Source organism: Pyricularia oryzae, chromosome 3, assembly GCF_000002495.2.
Source record: "Pyricularia oryzae 70-15 chromosome 3, whole genome shotgun sequence".
In the NCBI taxonomy this organism is placed as follows: Eukaryota; Fungi; Ascomycota; class Sordariomycetes; order Magnaporthales; family Pyriculariaceae; genus Pyricularia; species Pyricularia oryzae.
In genome coordinates this window covers 2389202-2404326 of record NC_017849.1, presented here as the reverse complement: position 1 = coordinate 2404326, position 15125 = coordinate 2389202, and the positions used below count along the sequence as shown (strand labels likewise).

The following is a 15125-nucleotide window of genomic DNA, read 5'->3' as shown; positions in this document are numbered from 1 at the left end:
GTTAAATAATACAAACACAGAGATACAAAAAAAAAGGGGGGGGGGGGGGGAGGGCTGGTGATCATCGTATATATTGGGGTGGGGCTTGTCAAAGGGCCGAGTCCTCGTCTTTTGTGATGAGTCAGTCCAATACACTCATCTTGTTTCAAGGGAACGATGGATCTCGTTCTCGGGCCACGATCCAACTCTGAACGCGGCTCATCCCAGGGGACGAGGGAGCACCCTCCTAGGACACGATTCCATCATCCACCAAGTCGCTCCACGACCCTGAAAACGTTTGCAATCAGCGTCATGCCCCACGATACAAGACCGATCAGTTCAAACGCCGCCAATGCCCGAATGAGAGAGATCGTCCAAGACACCTTGCTAAAGATGAGCGTCTCAAACGCCAGGCCGGTGCTGGCGGCCTTGAACATGATAAAGAAAAGGTCCATAAGGATCAGCTTGACACGCTCTTTGGGTGGACGCAAGCCGAGCGGTCTGCCCATGTTGTCGTCCCACGTGATATAGCCGATATAAGGGATTGCGACTGTATCAACAGCAATGGCAAAGATGGCCTGACCGCGCTCCTCCTGACCGACGTTCGGGTCCCCGGAATCTTCTGATATTCTCCTTTGAATCGTGGCAGCCAGTGCCAAAGCGATCACCGAGGTTGAAAGCACCATAAGGCGGCAGAACAATGGTCCCAGGGGGTGGCGCACCGGCACGAGTATCAATCGCTCCAGAAATGGGGTTGCCCGCCGTGCCTTGGTCCTGGTAGAAGACTTGTGCGCCGTGTCACCACCAGCCGAGCTAGGCAGACAGATTGGATCGTTAAGCCCGGGCTGTAGTTTTTCCAGGTCCGCGTCGTCAACGATTTCCGAGTGCTCGTTCGGTCTGTGAGCAGCGTAACTGGACGAGGTTACAAAGTCGCGCCATGTCTGCTGCAGCTGCGGTGCTCGGTTGGGGACAATTACCGGATCCGCCGACCGCAGATGATCCCACTTGCTCGGCCCCTTGCCCGTAATAAACTGGGATAAGTTTCGCGGTCGACGATTCTTCAGCGGAAGCTTCTCGGTCGATGAGTCCAAATACCCGTCAGGCGACTGCTGTTGGCGATTATTTGACCGGGCCTTCTGGCTACTGCTCCCACTGCTATGCGTCGTCACCCTCTGCGGTTCGTTCGGTTGACTGTTGTGCTGCGGCAGTATGGTTGGCAGTGGCAATTGAGGTTCGAGCGGACTGATGTGCTCCTCAGAAGGTGCACCGAGTCGAGAGTTATAAGATTCAATCCATGCTACATATCATGTATATGGCGAAGCGCGCCGAGTGCGTGTCAGCGAGATGTGAAGCCGAGAATAACGTGAATGCAGAACGCCACCCGTAAAATTCAAACTTACGTGGTAAAGTCCGTACTTGCTTCACGTCGGGCATCCTTCCAACCCGCGTGGCGTTGGTTGCCTTGCTTTGCGTGGTGAGGTTGACCGCAGGCGCCGCGCGCGGGATTGGCGGGACGAACCAGTTCGCAAGACGATTTGTTGGGGGAAGCGATTACTCGACGTTGCGGCTCGCCGTTTATTTTTCGACTCGCTGTTTGTTGTGCTTGCTCGAAAGAGAAGCTACCCGCTCAATCTTGACAGTATCATGGCAGGAAAGGTTTTGGCGAAAATTCGAAAGTGTGCGGTCATTCCGACCATGAATATGTAAAGGCAATTAATTCCAAAAAGAGATTGAAATCAGGTTGCGATCGACGATAGTTTGGCGCTGGTGTCGATGGTGTGACGGAAATCCAGCGGAGGGTTAGGCGCCTAGTGCTACTGCTACTCTATCTTAACCTTGACTGGCTTCCCTGCCACAGCGTGGGACTACTCCGTAGCTGGGCCTCAGGTCTGGGATGGGAATTTTGGTGGCGGGGATCAAGCTTTGACACTGACTGGCCCTTACATGTTATTGAGGCTTACTCCAGGTAATTAACATGAATCCCTTAGAACTTTTGGCACGCGAGTGGTGGGGCCCTTTGCCAGCAAGGCCAAAATGCACTGCAACCTCTTGTTTTACAAGGATTTTCCCATGCGGCCCCGTCATCCTGCAGCTGCTGGAGCCTGGATTCTCAACCGACGCCCGCATCAATCTGATGTCGTCATCATTTATTGTCTCTTGCGCCTCTGCGGTAATCCATTCATCCGACGTTGGGTCAGTGAGCCGATTGTGACGCCTGACTGTTGGAGGCGAGACTTTTTATCCTACGATTTTCTACTTTAGCTGTTGAATGGGGCTGTGATCAACTATAGATTTGCCATCGCATCTTTATTTAGCGTTTCCCAATTGCTTATTTTCGATTAGGACGAAGGCTTATGCGATCGGCTTTTTGGCATTAGATGGAAAAGCTCCAAAGTCTCCAGTTTCTAGGTCTACGGTGGTAAGGTAGTTTCAAAAGTGACAATTTCCACCATCCCTGAACCACCCACCAAAAAAAAAATAAACCCAAAATTTAAGCTCACCAGTGGCAGTTGCCGGGATGAACGCGCGTTGATGAAACGCGCACCCACCGCACGATACAGCTGAAGCTACCTTTGTTCCCAAGATATCTTTTTGCCCCTCCTCTGTAGACCTTTTCGCCAGTCATCGCAAGTCGCTGCCGGTAGAAGTGCTGTCTGATTACACACCATAGCTCCGCCACAGGTCTTCTGACCAGCACTTGACTCCCGAGTGCGACAACATCAGTCCATCCGGTGCATAAACTTCTCAATCATACGATGCGATTCTTTCTCCTCCCCGTTTCGACGCGCCGGACGCTACTCTACTGCCAACGGGCACCAGCTATCCCAAAGAAGCAGACCATATCGGAACGGGTACAATCAAAAGCGGCGCGGACATGGGCCGATTGGGAGAAGAAGCCGGGCGGATGGCAGAAGCTGGTGGTCGGATACGGAAATCAGGCCCTCAGGAGGATACCATATGAGGAGTGGGGGCTCAAGTCTGTCCCGCCGCTTTCAACCGCCCGTAAGGAGGACGAGCAGGCAGGAAAGGTCAAGGTCGAGGTTGTCTATCCCAAGAGCCTGGTGAAGGCCGAGAGGGTAACGAGTATCCTGCACACATTAAGCACAGGGCGCGAATCTCTACACAAGAAGCGCCTTGTTCTGTGCTTTTTGGGCATGCCTCTGACCATACCAGTGGCTATTATCCCGATGTAAGTGTCTTGGTGTGTACCTTGGCAGGGCGCTATATTGCCTGAAAGGCGTGCTAACAACAGATCAGCGTACCCAACATCCCTTTCTTTTATCTGGTCTACAGAGCTTGGTCCCACTGGAGAGCGCTCGCAGGCGGGCGTCACATACAGTTCCTGCTCCAAAACAAGCTCATAACGCCAGTTTCGTCGCCCGTGCTCGACCAGGTCTATGCAGATCAGGATCACCCACTTCCATCTACCGCAGAACCAACAACGACCAAGACGTCGGCAAACCTACCAGAGTCTCCCATAATAATCGAGCACCCGAGCCCAGAAGAGGCACCAAACTACCCAGGAGGAGAGACTTTGCTTCTTTCTCAGGAGAATGCCCAACGCATTACCCGGCTGCTGGGTCTCCCCCAGCTGGAGGTCGAAATTGAGAGGGCCATATGGCAGGTTGAGACTGCTATAGCGGCGCAGAATAGCGAGAAGGATGGGAAGGCTTCAGAACCACAGCCTGAGGGTGGCGCTCCTTCGCCACCGCCAGCCAGTGTCACCGAACATGACAAGAAGCAATGAGAGAAGGCGTCAGGAGTTTTGAGCACTCTGTCGCCTCCCACTTCTGTCTTGCGTCTTCTTCGTGGCTGGGTTTGCTTTGGTTGTACAATATTGACTTTTTTTGACGATACTAGATGACGATGTACTGTACAATATTCGTGCTTCCTACTGGCAGGCGTACAAGCATGGCTTTTAGATCAGGGGATCTATAGCCGGTTTCTGGAGAAGATAGGGACAGAAGCAACAGACACCACTCGGGGGCTTTCTCGGTCCAATAGATACCGCAAACGCCTGATTTCTCAAAACAAACGCCCAGCGCCAAGTTCCCTTCCCGGTTCTCTGAATATGTCCCAGCCTTTCTCGTGGGTCCAGAGATTTACCTCGGGTATTCAAAAGACAGACAAATGAGAGGGTGGGCAGCGATAAATGCATGCCTCACCGCATAAACCAGCTGCTAAACAGCGCTTGAACTTTGACAAAGAAAAGTAATAATAAGCAGCAGACGACGACAAGGCCGCACAGCATTCTCCCGGGGGTCGCCCACAAATCCCAGATGGTTCGCGGCCTTGGCATGAGCATTGGCATCGTTGTCGTCGTCGTTGTCGTCGTCGTCATGCGGTCGATGGTGACGCCAGAAAAGTCGACCCTGAAGTCGTCGCCGTTCACCTGCAGCGTCAGAAGATGCACCTTGTCCTCTTCCTCTGTCTCGAAATCATCATCGTCGTCGTAGCCGGAGCTGTTGATGATGCTGTCGAAGGAGACACCCACGGGCGCGGGGAATATTGCTTGTTTTGGCGGTGACGGTGTCACCGTGCTTCTGCTGGTGTTTCTGCCAGCAATCTTGGTTGGAGAGCGGAGCGTTCTCCCTTCTGAGCCGAGGTGCACCAATCGAGATGACAATCTTCTCCTCCCGAACCCGATATCGCCGCTGTCTGCCCACAGGTCATGATACCCTCTCGATTGGCTAACTGCGATAGCGTGGTGGTGGAAAGCGAGGGCGGCCTTGTTTCTCATCAGAAGCTGGGTAGGGCTCCTCTGCTTTGAAGTTGGGCGCCCGGCTAAGGTGATTTTTCTTTGAGGCTTATACTGCTGGCACATTTGTGACTGGTAGCAGCTCTCAGGGTTGAGAGGCGACGAGACTACTGGAGAGTAGTCATCGTCCTTGCTCTTGGTGATGAGGCGTGCGAGAGCCATTGGAGCGCAAGAGGAAAAGAAAATAGGTCCTGATCTAAATCTGACCTACAAATGTGTGTGGATCTTGTCGCTAAGTATACTTGTAGGATCGATCGTTCACCCAAGATGAGGAGAGCTGCAGATGGTCGTTCTAGGATTCTGCAGCGGGCGGCCGGGCGGGGATGACAAAGTGGTTATTGCGAGCTTCTGCAACTGACATATAATGGTTTGGGGACATCCGGAGGTGTCAGAGGATATTTCTTCTTGTCCCTCCTTCCTTTTTCTTTGTTTTCCTTTGCTCGGCCACCTGTAGTAAGCCCTGCTGCAAGATATGTGTGAGCTTGGAGGGAGGTGTGACACGGGGTTCCAGCTGGAAATAGATTGGAATGTGGTTCAAATAAAATAAGAAAACGCCGTACCCCAGGGAAGATGGGGGAGGGACAGTCTTTCTTTCGTCCCTGCCTCGATGTGGATTTCCTAATGTCCCAAATAAACAGTGAAAACGCCAGGCGCCAAACGGCCTCGCTTGGATCAGACAATGGTGGCTCCTGTGGAAGAGCTTTAAGAGCTAAGAGATGCCTAGGCGACCAACGTAATTGAACGTAGGGATCCTCAGTGTGCGCAGGCGCTCGCCGGGAGCGCCGGTCGGGGTCCCAAGCAGGGCTGATGGGACAAAGCGAAGGCACGGTAGTTTTTTTAGGAATGGTTCCTCTGACAAGGGCTTATTCTAGTCACGGTGTCTGGAACCTTGACTTTCTCGCAGCGACATCCGGTCCGCCCTGCCCCCGTTCTGGAATCTGCACCGGAATCTGCACCTTTGTCGGGGGTACACTGACCGCGCATGTCTTTTTTTTCTCGAGGATAAGAGAGAAATGTCTCGCGTCACAGCTTGCTTCTGGTGCGAAAATGCACTTGGCTGTCGCGCGAGCGCACGAGACTTACCAATGTCTGCGCCAAAACTCATGTCTTCGTTTGCGCGGCGACCGCTTTTTGCCTAAACGCGACTCAAAGTCAAACAGATTTAGTCACACAAGATATTCAAGCAACCAACACCGAGTCCACATTAGCTATGGCAAGGGTTAGTGAGGGGAAAATATGAGCGCCGCCAAGTCTATAGTTTTCTTAGTCAGGCTCATCGCCCGGGGAGGTACAGCAAATTAAACATGCCACGTTCTGAAGAGACCACATGCATAGCATGTCAAGCATGTGTATGCTCGTTTGATGATAGGCTAAGTCTGTGTGCGTATGTTTACTTGCCTGGAAAGTTTCTCCGCCGTGTTCAGCCCCACGCTTGCTCGCCCGGGCTCTATTGACATTGTATTGCATTCTGTGGACGGTGCATTTCGTAGACGGTGTGTTCTAGCCCGAGCTGCGTTAGCGCTCGATCAATTCCATGTGAGATGCCAGGCGTAGAGGCTGAGTGCTAGTAATCTAGGGGTTTTCTTGGGCGCCACGAATAGCCAATCTGGTTTGAATTGAAACTCTATCCGAAGGCCACAGAGTAATGTATCTTATTCCCCCCTTTCCAACAATCCCGGGGAGTATGAAGTCATGTTGCTGTAAGTATTGGTTACAGCAGCTAGTTGGATACCCAGGTATTGATTAGTTTGCAAACTCGGGTACTGTGGGTTGTTTGAGTTGGTATAAACGCATCGTTTGAATAACTCTTCCATACCTCCCCGGGCAAAATCCGATATCTGGCCTCTTATTTCCACATGGCATCGTCAAGTTATGGATATCTTTCAGAAAGCAACTAACTCGACTAGTTTCATCATGAAACTGCCGATTGAAAATACAGATGTTCTGGCACTTACTGAGAGACAAGAAGAGTGAACTGGCCTGGCCAAAATTATATACCCCAATGCGAGTATGTGTTTAATGCCATTCTGGCCTCACCCTAGACCTAAAAGCAGAGGCGGGCGATCTTCAACAAGACCAAGAACTGGAGCCAAGGTGATGCAAAGTCATGAGAGCCAGGTTGGGGTATTGAAAGGCGATAAACGTCAAATAGTAGTATACATGGGCGTGACCAATCCCAACAGATTTGTTACTTTTAGTGGTATCATTAGAAATTCGAATAAGCCATGACGAGCAAACGCTAAGCAATAGACGGAGGAGTAAGTTCTTCCGCCACTGGCGCGGCCTCCTCAATGCGTGGCCGTTTGGATGGTCGCCCATCCTCTTCCACCTCGGGAACGTTGTTCATGAGTAGCTTGTTTTCAAGCTCGACATCTTCGAGACGCCTTTTCATCATGTTCTCCCTCCGATGACTCTCTTCAAGTTCAGCGCGGAGCTGCTCGGCTTCAGCCCTCAGTTGGTCTGCTTCACCAGCCTTGAATCGCAGCTGCTCAGTCTCAGCTCTAGCCTGTTCGAGTTCAGTTCTCAACTGCGACTCTGACTGAGTGAGACTCTCGACCTGTGACCTCAATTGCGCATCGCCCTGGCCGACACCACCCTCTTGCCCATCCTGTGGTTGTGCGCCATAACTATCATATGTGAGCAAACGGCGTTCGAGAAAGTCATTGATGACCTCGAGCTCCGATACACGCGTCTTGAAACTGGATATAGCAGCGAGCAGCTGTTCAGGGGTCTGAGGCATCTCGCCGTTGAGAAGTGCACTTTGGTCGGATGAACCCGGCAGTCCGAACCCTGGAAGAACGTTGGCAGGATATTGCCCGTCCTCAAAACCTGAGAGCATGTGAGGATTGAACATGTCTGTTGTGCCAGAGGCAGAACTAGATGGGAGCGAACCTTCTATGTGGCCATTTGTGGACTTCTGAGCCGCCCTGCGTGCACCTAATGCCGCCCCCGCGATGCTTGCTTGGGTTTGCGCATCGAGTGCGCCATTGGCACCAGCAAGAGCCTGCATTTGCTGCTGCTGTTGTTGTTGCTGATCCGAAGATGGGTTAGTACAATGCTCTTAAAACCGCCTGTTTTCTCATGCCAAACTCGGTTAAAACTTACCTTTTTCTTCAGAGCGAGGTCCGGTCGAATCGATTTGACCCTGTTTCTACTCTTGATAACATCTGTCTTCAGCGAGATTGGCCTTGGCCTGCCGTGGAGCTTCAGGAATAAACCGCAAGCATTGCATAGAACAGCGCCATGTTCGTCCCGTCGCCAGAGCGGCGTTGTGGATGTCCCGCAGTTCTGGCAAGTCGGCTGTACAACGTGTAGTTTGGTTAGTGCGGGCTCATGATACCGGCAAACAAGAAAAAAAATAAGGGTAAATAAATTTTACACACCAATATTCCCGGCAATGAGGCTGGAGACGAAGCAGCATAAGACGTAGGCTGATGTTGGGGCGGTGGTTGCATATTAGGGGTTGGAACAGGCTGCGCAGTTTCTGTTGATAGCCCTGGCTGATGAGCCGCAAGCATTATTTGTGGCTGAGGTACCGCCATCTCTGGTTGCGCAACCGCTTGATCTGGCGCAACTGTCTCTGGTGCAGACAGTTGGGCCGCCGGGTCAAGGTCAGTAGACAAAACAGGGTCTGTCGGTGCTGGCTGCGTAGATGTAGCATCAGGAAAGGCCGATGGGGAAGGTGAGTTGTTCACTTCAGCCGAAGCTCTGGTAAAAAAAAAACATGTTAGTTGTTGCGAGCCCCTGAGTGGGGTTGCGTAGACATATATCCGGCACCCAGTATAATAGCATCAAATTTGATAGATGGCGATAATCTGAAGCAGCATTTTCGAAGCGTCGCATTCTTATCCCATCGATTACCAAGGCCACAGCTTGGGTCTCGACCGAGACAGAAGCTCTTTGCTTTTGTGCCATACATGCAAGGCGAGATAGCCACGCACGTAAAGGAGCCCCACATTCACATACCTTTGTAATTGTTCAGACGCAGCAACATTGGTTGCCAAAGACGCGAGCTCGGCCAGCTGGGCACCACAGCTCTGTATTCCAGGCGATTCTGGCCTTGAAATAGGCTCAACAGGAGGCGGTGCTGGGGTCTCCAATGAGGGACCCTCCTGACTTGCATCCAAGCCTTCCTCGGTCGTGGGCACCTCGGGCACCCTCTCTTCCTCCTTGAACTCCATTGCCAGCTCCATCTGGGCGCCTATTGAGGCTATCTGGGTAGCCTGGCCGTACAGATTGCAAAACAGGAGTGGAATCAAATGTAGCGCAAGGAATCGTTGATGCGATCCTGGGTGGCGCGCGATCCTGAATATGTTGACCAATCGCGAAGAGCTAGGTATGCGCAGTTGGTCGCAGGAGTGTCGATTGTCGGTCGTGAGAGTCGCGGGAGTCGCCTCAATCTCTCAAAAAGATCCCAAGAGCCCAATAGGCACTTGGCTGTCTCGATGATCGCTTTACGAGGAGCGGGAGATAGGTGACCTTCCTTGCCCCTGGGGTTGTTATCGAGGCAGCACAGCTCAATCGATAACGATAACGCAGGTCCTGGTTGTTGTATAATTCTCGAGTAGACGCTTCTTTCATTGATCTGCTCTCCAAGCCACGGATTAAATCTGCGACAAAAAGCACAACAGACTTATCAGCAATTGACAAACAGAGCAAGCCATTGGAGGAGGTTGATGGGTAAATACCAACTGAGGACGTCTCGGCGGATTGATGGATTATCGCAGTGAATGTCGTGATGATTGGGGACGCGACGGGGAAAATTCTTATCTCTGGAGATTAGGAGCCCTTGTCGCTTAAGTGGGCCAGCACAATTGTTAAGACCTGCCTCCTTTGCCTCTCGACATGAAGGATGTGGGGCATGTGGGCCATCCACATTATCAACGATTGGTCCAATGAAAGCAAAGAAAAAAGATAGGCCGATAAAGCTTTTTCCCCGCCAAAACCTTCGCATTGTCTCCATTAAAAAGTTCGCGACGGTGAAAGCTCTCCAAGATAGCCTGATTGCATGCTGGTTCGCTAAGGAGAAAACAACACGCGCGCAGCGGTCGAGGTATCAAAGATGCCTTCCACACACAACGTTGACAAGCCGTGGGATACGGAGGACATTGACAAGTGGAAGGTCGACCCATTTACGCCATCTGACAATGCTGGAGGCACGTTCGCTGAAGAGTCGTCCTTCATGACGCTCTTCCCCAAATACCGAGAAGTCTACCTGCGGCAATCTTGGCCTTTGGTCACAAAGGCCCTCGAGAAGTATGGTATTGCCACAACCTTGGATTTGGTCGAAGGTTCAATGACCGTCAAGACGACCCGGAAGACATTCGATCCCGCCGCTATCTTAAACGCACGAGATCTAATCAAGCTCCTGGCACGGAGTGTACCGGCGCCACAAGCCATCAAAATATTGGAGGATGGGGTCGCATGCGATATCATCAAAATTCGAAATCTCGTCCGGAACAAGGAACGATTTATCAAGAGGCGACAGAGGATCCTGGGTCCCAACGGCAGCACCCTCAAAGCACTGGAGCTGCTCACTTCAACATATATTCTTGTGCACGGTAACACGGTCTCAGCGATGGGTCCTTACAAGGGATTAAAGGAGGTTCGAAGGGTTGTGGAGGATTGCATGAACAACGTGCATCCTATCTATCTGATCAAAGAGCTGATGGTCAAGAGGGAGTTGGCAAAAGATCCCGCGCTCGCAAATGAGTCTTGGGATCGCTTCCTGCCCAACTTCAAGAAGCGCAGCTTGAGCCATCGCAGGGTCCCGCACAAGGTCAACGACAAGAGCAAGAAGACGTACACGGCATTTCCCCCGGCTCCGGAGAAGAGCAAGGTCGATCTACAAATCGAGAGTGGAGAGTACTTCCTCGGCAAGGAGGCCAAGAAGCGAGCGGCAGAGACAGAAAGGCAAGAACAGGCAAAGGTCAAAAAGGAGGAAAGGAAACGGGAGCGAGAGAAGGATTTTGTGCCACCGGAAGAGCCAGGCACCCAGACAAAGAAGAGGAAGACCAAGGCTTGAAAGTATCAAGCGGCGTTTACAAGTGTACCAACATATCGTCACTGAATATAGGGGTATTTTCCGATCGAAAGGCAGGCTCTCGCCCAATAAAATCCCATGCGCATTTTTTTTTCGGACTCGGCGTAGCACGGGGCAGTGCCTGACTAGCTGCGAGATGCTGCTGTGCTACAACGTCCGCCGTGATGTTTGCTAGTCCCTACCTAGTTCCCGTGTATGACAGGAACCGCCCAACCCACGAGTCGAGGGCAGGAACTGCGCAAACCACGAGTCAACGTTGTTAATGTAATACTGCTCGACCATGACATGGTAACGTTGACCGGTTATAGGGCTTACGATAGGGAGGTAGGTAAGCTACCTAGGTCGGTACCTATATACAACGTACTATTTTCGGTTGCAACCGCGATCATGTGAAGAAGTTGGGCCCTACCAAGCGGTTTCTCTTCATTCCTCTCACCCCTCCCCATACGGTTCTGCTGTAGCCTTGCAGGATCCGTTACCCAGTCAGTCACTAGTCTAATGATGAACCGGGACGGGGCAGCCGGTTTTAGCGGTGCATTTTAGTGCATAAAATATTGTGATTAAAAATGGCGAGCATGAGTACGACCGACTGCGATTTTGCGGGGATGATAGATATATTCGTTATCCAGGGGCAACCAGCAAGTCCAGTACAACTGGACGTTGCGGCTTACCATATCTGTTATAGTGTTGCGCACATAGAGATGCTAGGTCGTGTGCCATCAAAAGTCAAGTTCGCAGTGCGCAATCTAGGTCTAGAACTAGTCACTACATATGCATAGGTGGTGTAACCTTCGGCATTAGGGACCTAGGTACCTACCTACATGATCGTGTAGACAGCTTCTCAAGGCATGTAGCAAAGCAGCCATACGTAATATTGAATGCATGCATTTACCAGAGCCAGAGCCTTGTAGGCCCTGTTCTTGTTTCATGAATTGGTCATGCAAAACACCTCCTGTCATGGACTTGTTTACCTTGCGAGTAATACCTGTTCCTCTGGCGCCGGACGGGACTCGGAATACTCGCTTGATTCGTCGTGACCTGACTCTCAACCTACCGGTAGGTGTGGTCGGTGGGTACATGAGTCCGATTGGTACGTGATAAAAAGCTTGGCATACGATGATCTCGGGAGGAACGGAAGGCAGTCCAGCACCCAACCAGATGAACTGTGGCGTGCGTTAATTCCAGTCATCCCGTGACTCGGCTGAAGATAGGAGGGATGGAGGTTTCTCAACAATTTAACCATCAGAAGGTTTGTAAGCATAAGCATACACCACGCTTGATACACTTACATTGGACAAAAAAAAAAAAAACAACCGGCCTGCGTCATGAGATAAATCAACTACATCAACGAATCACCAAGCGTACCTTGCAGCAAACAAACGCGACCAACCAATTGCAGTCTACAATTCAACCTTCACCTCTTACGGTGTGGGCATAATACGTAGACCCGTTATATGGACCTAGACCCCCCATGTCAGCCCAATCTTGCCTGTAATTATGAAGAGCTGGAAGAGAATCGTAAGGGCGGGGTCAAGGAGAACCAACAAACCCCGACACCGACAAAAATTTTCCCTAGCCGAGCTCGATGGGACAAGTGATTGCCCAGCTTGCCCGCGTTGCCGAGAAAGGAAAACAGGGATTGTAAAGTGGCCGGTAACAGGTCACAACAGGAATGGAGCACAACTGGCTTAAGGCAATTTAACCTGATGTTGCATTGGAAGGGTTCGAACTTTCTCTCACACGCAACTTAATTTTCTTCTCCTTTTAAAGTAATAACAGAACTAGAACTAGATTTTGACAGGGTGTTTGTTTCCCCCCTTCTCGGTATACCCAACTGATTGCTAAATAGCTGTCTGGCTGTCCTGTCACGTCGCGTGATATTTCTCTCTCTCTGTTCTTTAAGTTTGATCCTTTGTGTTTGCCCCTTGGTCTGAGACGAAACGCCATACAACTGCGGGCGCATTGTGGGTTGCTAAGGGATCCCACACTCCAAGATCACCTTACCGCACCAGATTTGACAGCCCGTCTCGCAGCGGCTCTCCTACCTAACGACATGGCCTCCGTTGCCGTTGGCGTTGCCAACGCCACTGCTGCGTTCACCTCGCCGCTCGCCAGCTATGTGCCCAGCAATGTAGCCCTACCACCCCAGTTGGAATACGTGCTTGGCAACGTTATCGAGACGGTTTCCAATGCCGGATTTTGGACAATCTTGGGCACTGTTGTGCTCATGTTGGCCATCTACGACCAATGTGAGTCTCAGCACCGGGGTTGTAGTGTAGAACTATATACACTGTGACATACCACTAGTACAGCAAGAGACTAATGTCTGTGGCGACAACAGTCAGCTACCAGCGAAGCAAGGGTAACATTGTTGGCCCAAGGTTCAAAGAGCCTTTCATCGGCCCGTTCCTGCAGTCAATGAACCCTAAGTGGGAGGAGTACTACGGCAAGTGGACAAGCGGCCCTCTTAGCTGTGTCTCCGTCTTTCACAAGTATGCATACACTTTCCCACATTCCAAGACAGTGACCGAGCTGCTGAACATGGTATGTATACTGACAATCATTGGTCTCTACTCAGGTTCGTAGTCATTGCGTCAACCCGTGATCTTGCACGCAAGATTTTCAACTCGCCCGGATATGTTAAGCCATGCGTCGTCGACGTGGCTCCCAAATTGCTGGGGCACGATAACTGGGTGTTTCTCGATGGCAAGGCGCATGTTGACTTCCGCAAGGGCCTAAATGGTCTGTTCACGCGCAAGGCGCTTGAGTGCTACCTGCCCGGACAGGAGGATGTTTACAACCGCTACTTCAAGAAGATGGTTCAGATCACCAAGGATGCTGGCGGAAAGCCGGTTCCTTTCATGGTCGAATTCCGCGAGATCATCACCGCCGTTTCTTGCCGTACCTTCGTCGGTCACTACATGTCCGACGAGACGGTTCGCAGGATTGCCGTCGACTACTTCTACATTACCGAGGCTCTGGAGCTTGTCAACTTCCCCATCATTCTCCCTTTCACCAAGACGTGGTATGGAAAGAAGGCGGCCGACATGGTCCTGGCCGAGTTCTCCAAGTGCGCGGCTAAGAGCAAGGCCCGCATGAACGCAGATGGAGAGGTTACCTGTATCATGGATGCCTGGATTCAGCAGATGGTTTTGTCCCAGCGCTGGCGCGATGCTGAGGCTGCCGGAACCATCACCGATGACATGGAGAAGCCGAACCCCCTTCTTCGCGACTTTACCGATTACGAGATCGCCCAGACTTTGTTCACCTTCCTCTTCGCTTCCCAGGACGCTACCAGCAGCGCTGCTACTTACATGTTCCAGATCATGGCGCAGCACCCCGAGGTTCTTGACCGTGTTCGCGAGGAGAACTACAATGTCCGCAACGGTGATATAAACGCTCGTGTGAGCCTGGAACAGCTCGAGTCGATGAAGTACACACGTGCCGTGGTCAAGGAGCTTCTGCGTTACCGTCCCCCAGTCATCATGGTACCTTACGTCACCAAGAAGGCTTTCCCTATTACTCCTGAATACACCGCTCCCAAGGGTAAGGAGAGACTCCAGCACGTTTTGAAATGTTGGAGGACAAAACTTGCTGACCCCAATTGTCCATAGGTTCCATGCTCATTCCTACCACTTACATGGCTCTGCGTGATCCGGAGGTGTACGACAGGCCAGACGAGTTTGACCCGGAGAGGTACTACACTGGTGACGCCGAGGAAAAGGGTCAGAAGAACTTTCTTGTGTTCGGTACAGGACCTCACTATTGTCTCGGCCAGCATTACGCTCAGCTGAACTTGGCTTTGTTCGTCGGCATGGCCTCACTTCAGCTGGACTGGAAGCACCACGCGACCCCCTTGTCAGAAGAGATTCAAGTTTTTGCCACCATTTTCCCCAAGGTAAGTTTTGACTTCTTTTACAGATTTTCTCAATCAGCTGTCGCGTTGTTCTAACCAAGTTTTGTTTATTTTCTAGGACCACTGCCCCTTGACTTTTGACTGGAGGAAATGGAACTAAATTCAAGCTGTACAACCATGCAAGGGCACCAGTCCCAAACCAGTGCCATGGTTGAGACAGAATATTGGTTCTAACGATACAGTGGCAGCTTTTTATGGATATGAATTAATGGGCCGAACTAATACCCCTTATGTCGGCCTCGAAAAGCTTTGATTGTGCAGAGGCATCCGACCCGTGGCTTTTGGAATTTTTTGAAATTTATAACTGTACATAGACTTTCCATCCGATAATCACTAATATGACCATTACAGACGACCGTTTGGACGAGCCAGGACCCCTTGGGGGTTTTCAGATGTGCAAAATGAAATTCGAAGTTTGCCGTTTTCCG

The 15125-nt window shown here is 51.3% G+C and overlaps 6 protein-coding genes across 6 annotated transcripts; 3 read left to right on the top strand and 3 right to left on the bottom strand.

The window, feature by feature from the left end:
* Positions 1-10: 10 nt before the first annotated feature.
* On the bottom strand, positions 11-1972 carry MGG_06053 (uncharacterized protein). The gene is made up of 2 exons (XM_003711855.1): positions 1380-1972; positions 11-1276 (listed from the first exon to the last, which is right to left on the bottom strand). The coding sequence occupies exons 1-2, from the start codon at positions 1411-1413 to the stop codon at positions 243-245; spliced, it is 1068 nt and encodes a 355-aa protein (XP_003711903.1). The 5' UTR covers positions 1414-1972; the 3' UTR covers positions 11-242.
* Positions 1973-2195: 223 nt separating this feature from the next.
* On the top strand, positions 2196-6103 carry MGG_06052 (uncharacterized protein). The gene is made up of 2 exons (XM_003711854.1): positions 2196-3169; positions 3238-6103. The coding sequence occupies exons 1-2, from the start codon at positions 2736-2738 to the stop codon at positions 3725-3727; spliced, it is 924 nt and encodes a 307-aa protein (XP_003711902.1). The 5' UTR covers positions 2196-2735; the 3' UTR covers positions 3728-6103.
* Positions 6104-6713: 610 nt separating this feature from the next.
* On the bottom strand, positions 6714-9494 carry MGG_06050 (GATA type zinc finger protein Asd4). The gene is made up of 5 exons (XM_003711853.1): positions 9427-9494; positions 8705-9348; positions 8122-8446; positions 7844-8038; positions 6714-7769 (listed from the first exon to the last, which is right to left on the bottom strand). The coding sequence occupies exons 2-5, from the start codon at positions 8929-8931 to the stop codon at positions 6978-6980; spliced, it is 1539 nt and encodes a 512-aa protein (XP_003711901.1). The 5' UTR covers positions 8932-9348; positions 9427-9494; the 3' UTR covers positions 6714-6977.
* Positions 9495-9598: 104 nt separating this feature from the next.
* MGG_06049 (ribosomal RNA assembly protein KRR1) lies at positions 9599-10866 on the top strand. Its single transcript, XM_003711852.1, has one exon. It carries the CDS (start codon positions 9801-9803, stop codon positions 10761-10763), a length of 963 nt encoding a protein of 320 aa, XP_003711900.1. The 5' UTR covers positions 9599-9800; the 3' UTR covers positions 10764-10866.
* A 93-nt stretch (positions 10867-10959) lies between these two features.
* Positions 10960-11860, bottom strand: MGG_16748 (uncharacterized protein; the record flags this gene model as incomplete). Its single annotated transcript, XM_003711851.1, has 3 exons — positions 10960-11015; positions 11146-11243; positions 11595-11860. The coding sequence occupies 3 exons, from the start codon at positions 11858-11860 to the stop codon at positions 10960-10962; spliced, it is 420 nt and encodes a 139-aa protein (XP_003711899.1).
* Positions 11861-12486: 626 nt separating this feature from the next.
* Positions 12487-15065, top strand: MGG_06047 (cytochrome P450 61). The gene is made up of 5 exons (XM_003711850.1): positions 12487-13030; positions 13123-13273; positions 13360-14327; positions 14396-14679; positions 14756-15065. The coding sequence occupies exons 1-5, from the start codon at positions 12835-12837 to the stop codon at positions 14795-14797; spliced, it is 1641 nt and encodes a 546-aa protein (XP_003711898.1). The 5' UTR covers positions 12487-12834; the 3' UTR covers positions 14798-15065.
* The last annotated feature ends 60 nt before the right edge of the window (positions 15066-15125 follow it).

What these genes read in the sequence shown, in the direction of transcription:
- MGG_06053 (XM_003711855.1), bottom strand. Translation starts at nt 1,413, where the DNA reads ATGCCCGACGTGAAGCAAGTACGGACTTTACCAC. An exon ending in GCAAGTACGGACTTTACCAC is followed by an intron (nt 1,277 to 1,379) that starts GTAAGTTTGAAT and finishes CATGATATGTAG; the next exon opens with CATGGATTGAATCTTATAAC.
- MGG_06052 (XM_003711854.1), top strand. Translation starts at nt 2,736, where the DNA reads ATGCGATTCTTTCTCCTCCCCGTTTCGACGCGCCGGACGCTACTCTAC. An exon ending in CCAGTGGCTATTATCCCGAT is followed by an intron (nt 3,170 to 3,237) that starts GTAAGTGTCTTG and finishes ACAACAGATCAG; the next exon opens with CGTACCCAACATCCCTTTCT.
- MGG_06050 (XM_003711853.1), bottom strand. Translation starts at nt 8,931, where the DNA reads ATGGAGCTGGCAATGGAGTTCAAGGAGGAAGAGAGGGTGCCCGAGGTG. An exon ending in GCGTCTGAACAATTACAAAG is followed by an intron (nt 8,447 to 8,704) that starts GTATGTGAATGT and finishes TTTTTTTACCAG; the next exon opens with AGCTTCGGCTGAAGTGAACA. An exon ending in ACCTCGCTCTGAAGAAAAAG is followed by an intron (nt 7,770 to 7,843) that starts GTAAGTTTTAAC and finishes TCTTCGGATCAG; the next exon opens with CAACAACAACAGCAGCAGCA.
- MGG_06049 (XM_003711852.1), top strand. Translation starts at nt 9,801, where the DNA reads ATGCCTTCCACACACAACGTTGACAAGCCGTGGGATACGGAGGACATT.
- MGG_06047 (XM_003711850.1), top strand. Translation starts at nt 12,835, where the DNA reads ATGGCCTCCGTTGCCGTTGGCGTTGCCAACGCCACTGCTGCGTTCACC. An exon ending in TGTGTCTCCGTCTTTCACAA is followed by an intron (nt 13,274 to 13,359) that starts GTATGCATACAC and finishes GTCTCTACTCAG; the next exon opens with GTTCGTAGTCATTGCGTCAA. An exon ending in TGAATACACCGCTCCCAAGG is followed by an intron (nt 14,328 to 14,395) that starts GTAAGGAGAGAC and finishes AATTGTCCATAG; the next exon opens with GTTCCATGCTCATTCCTACC.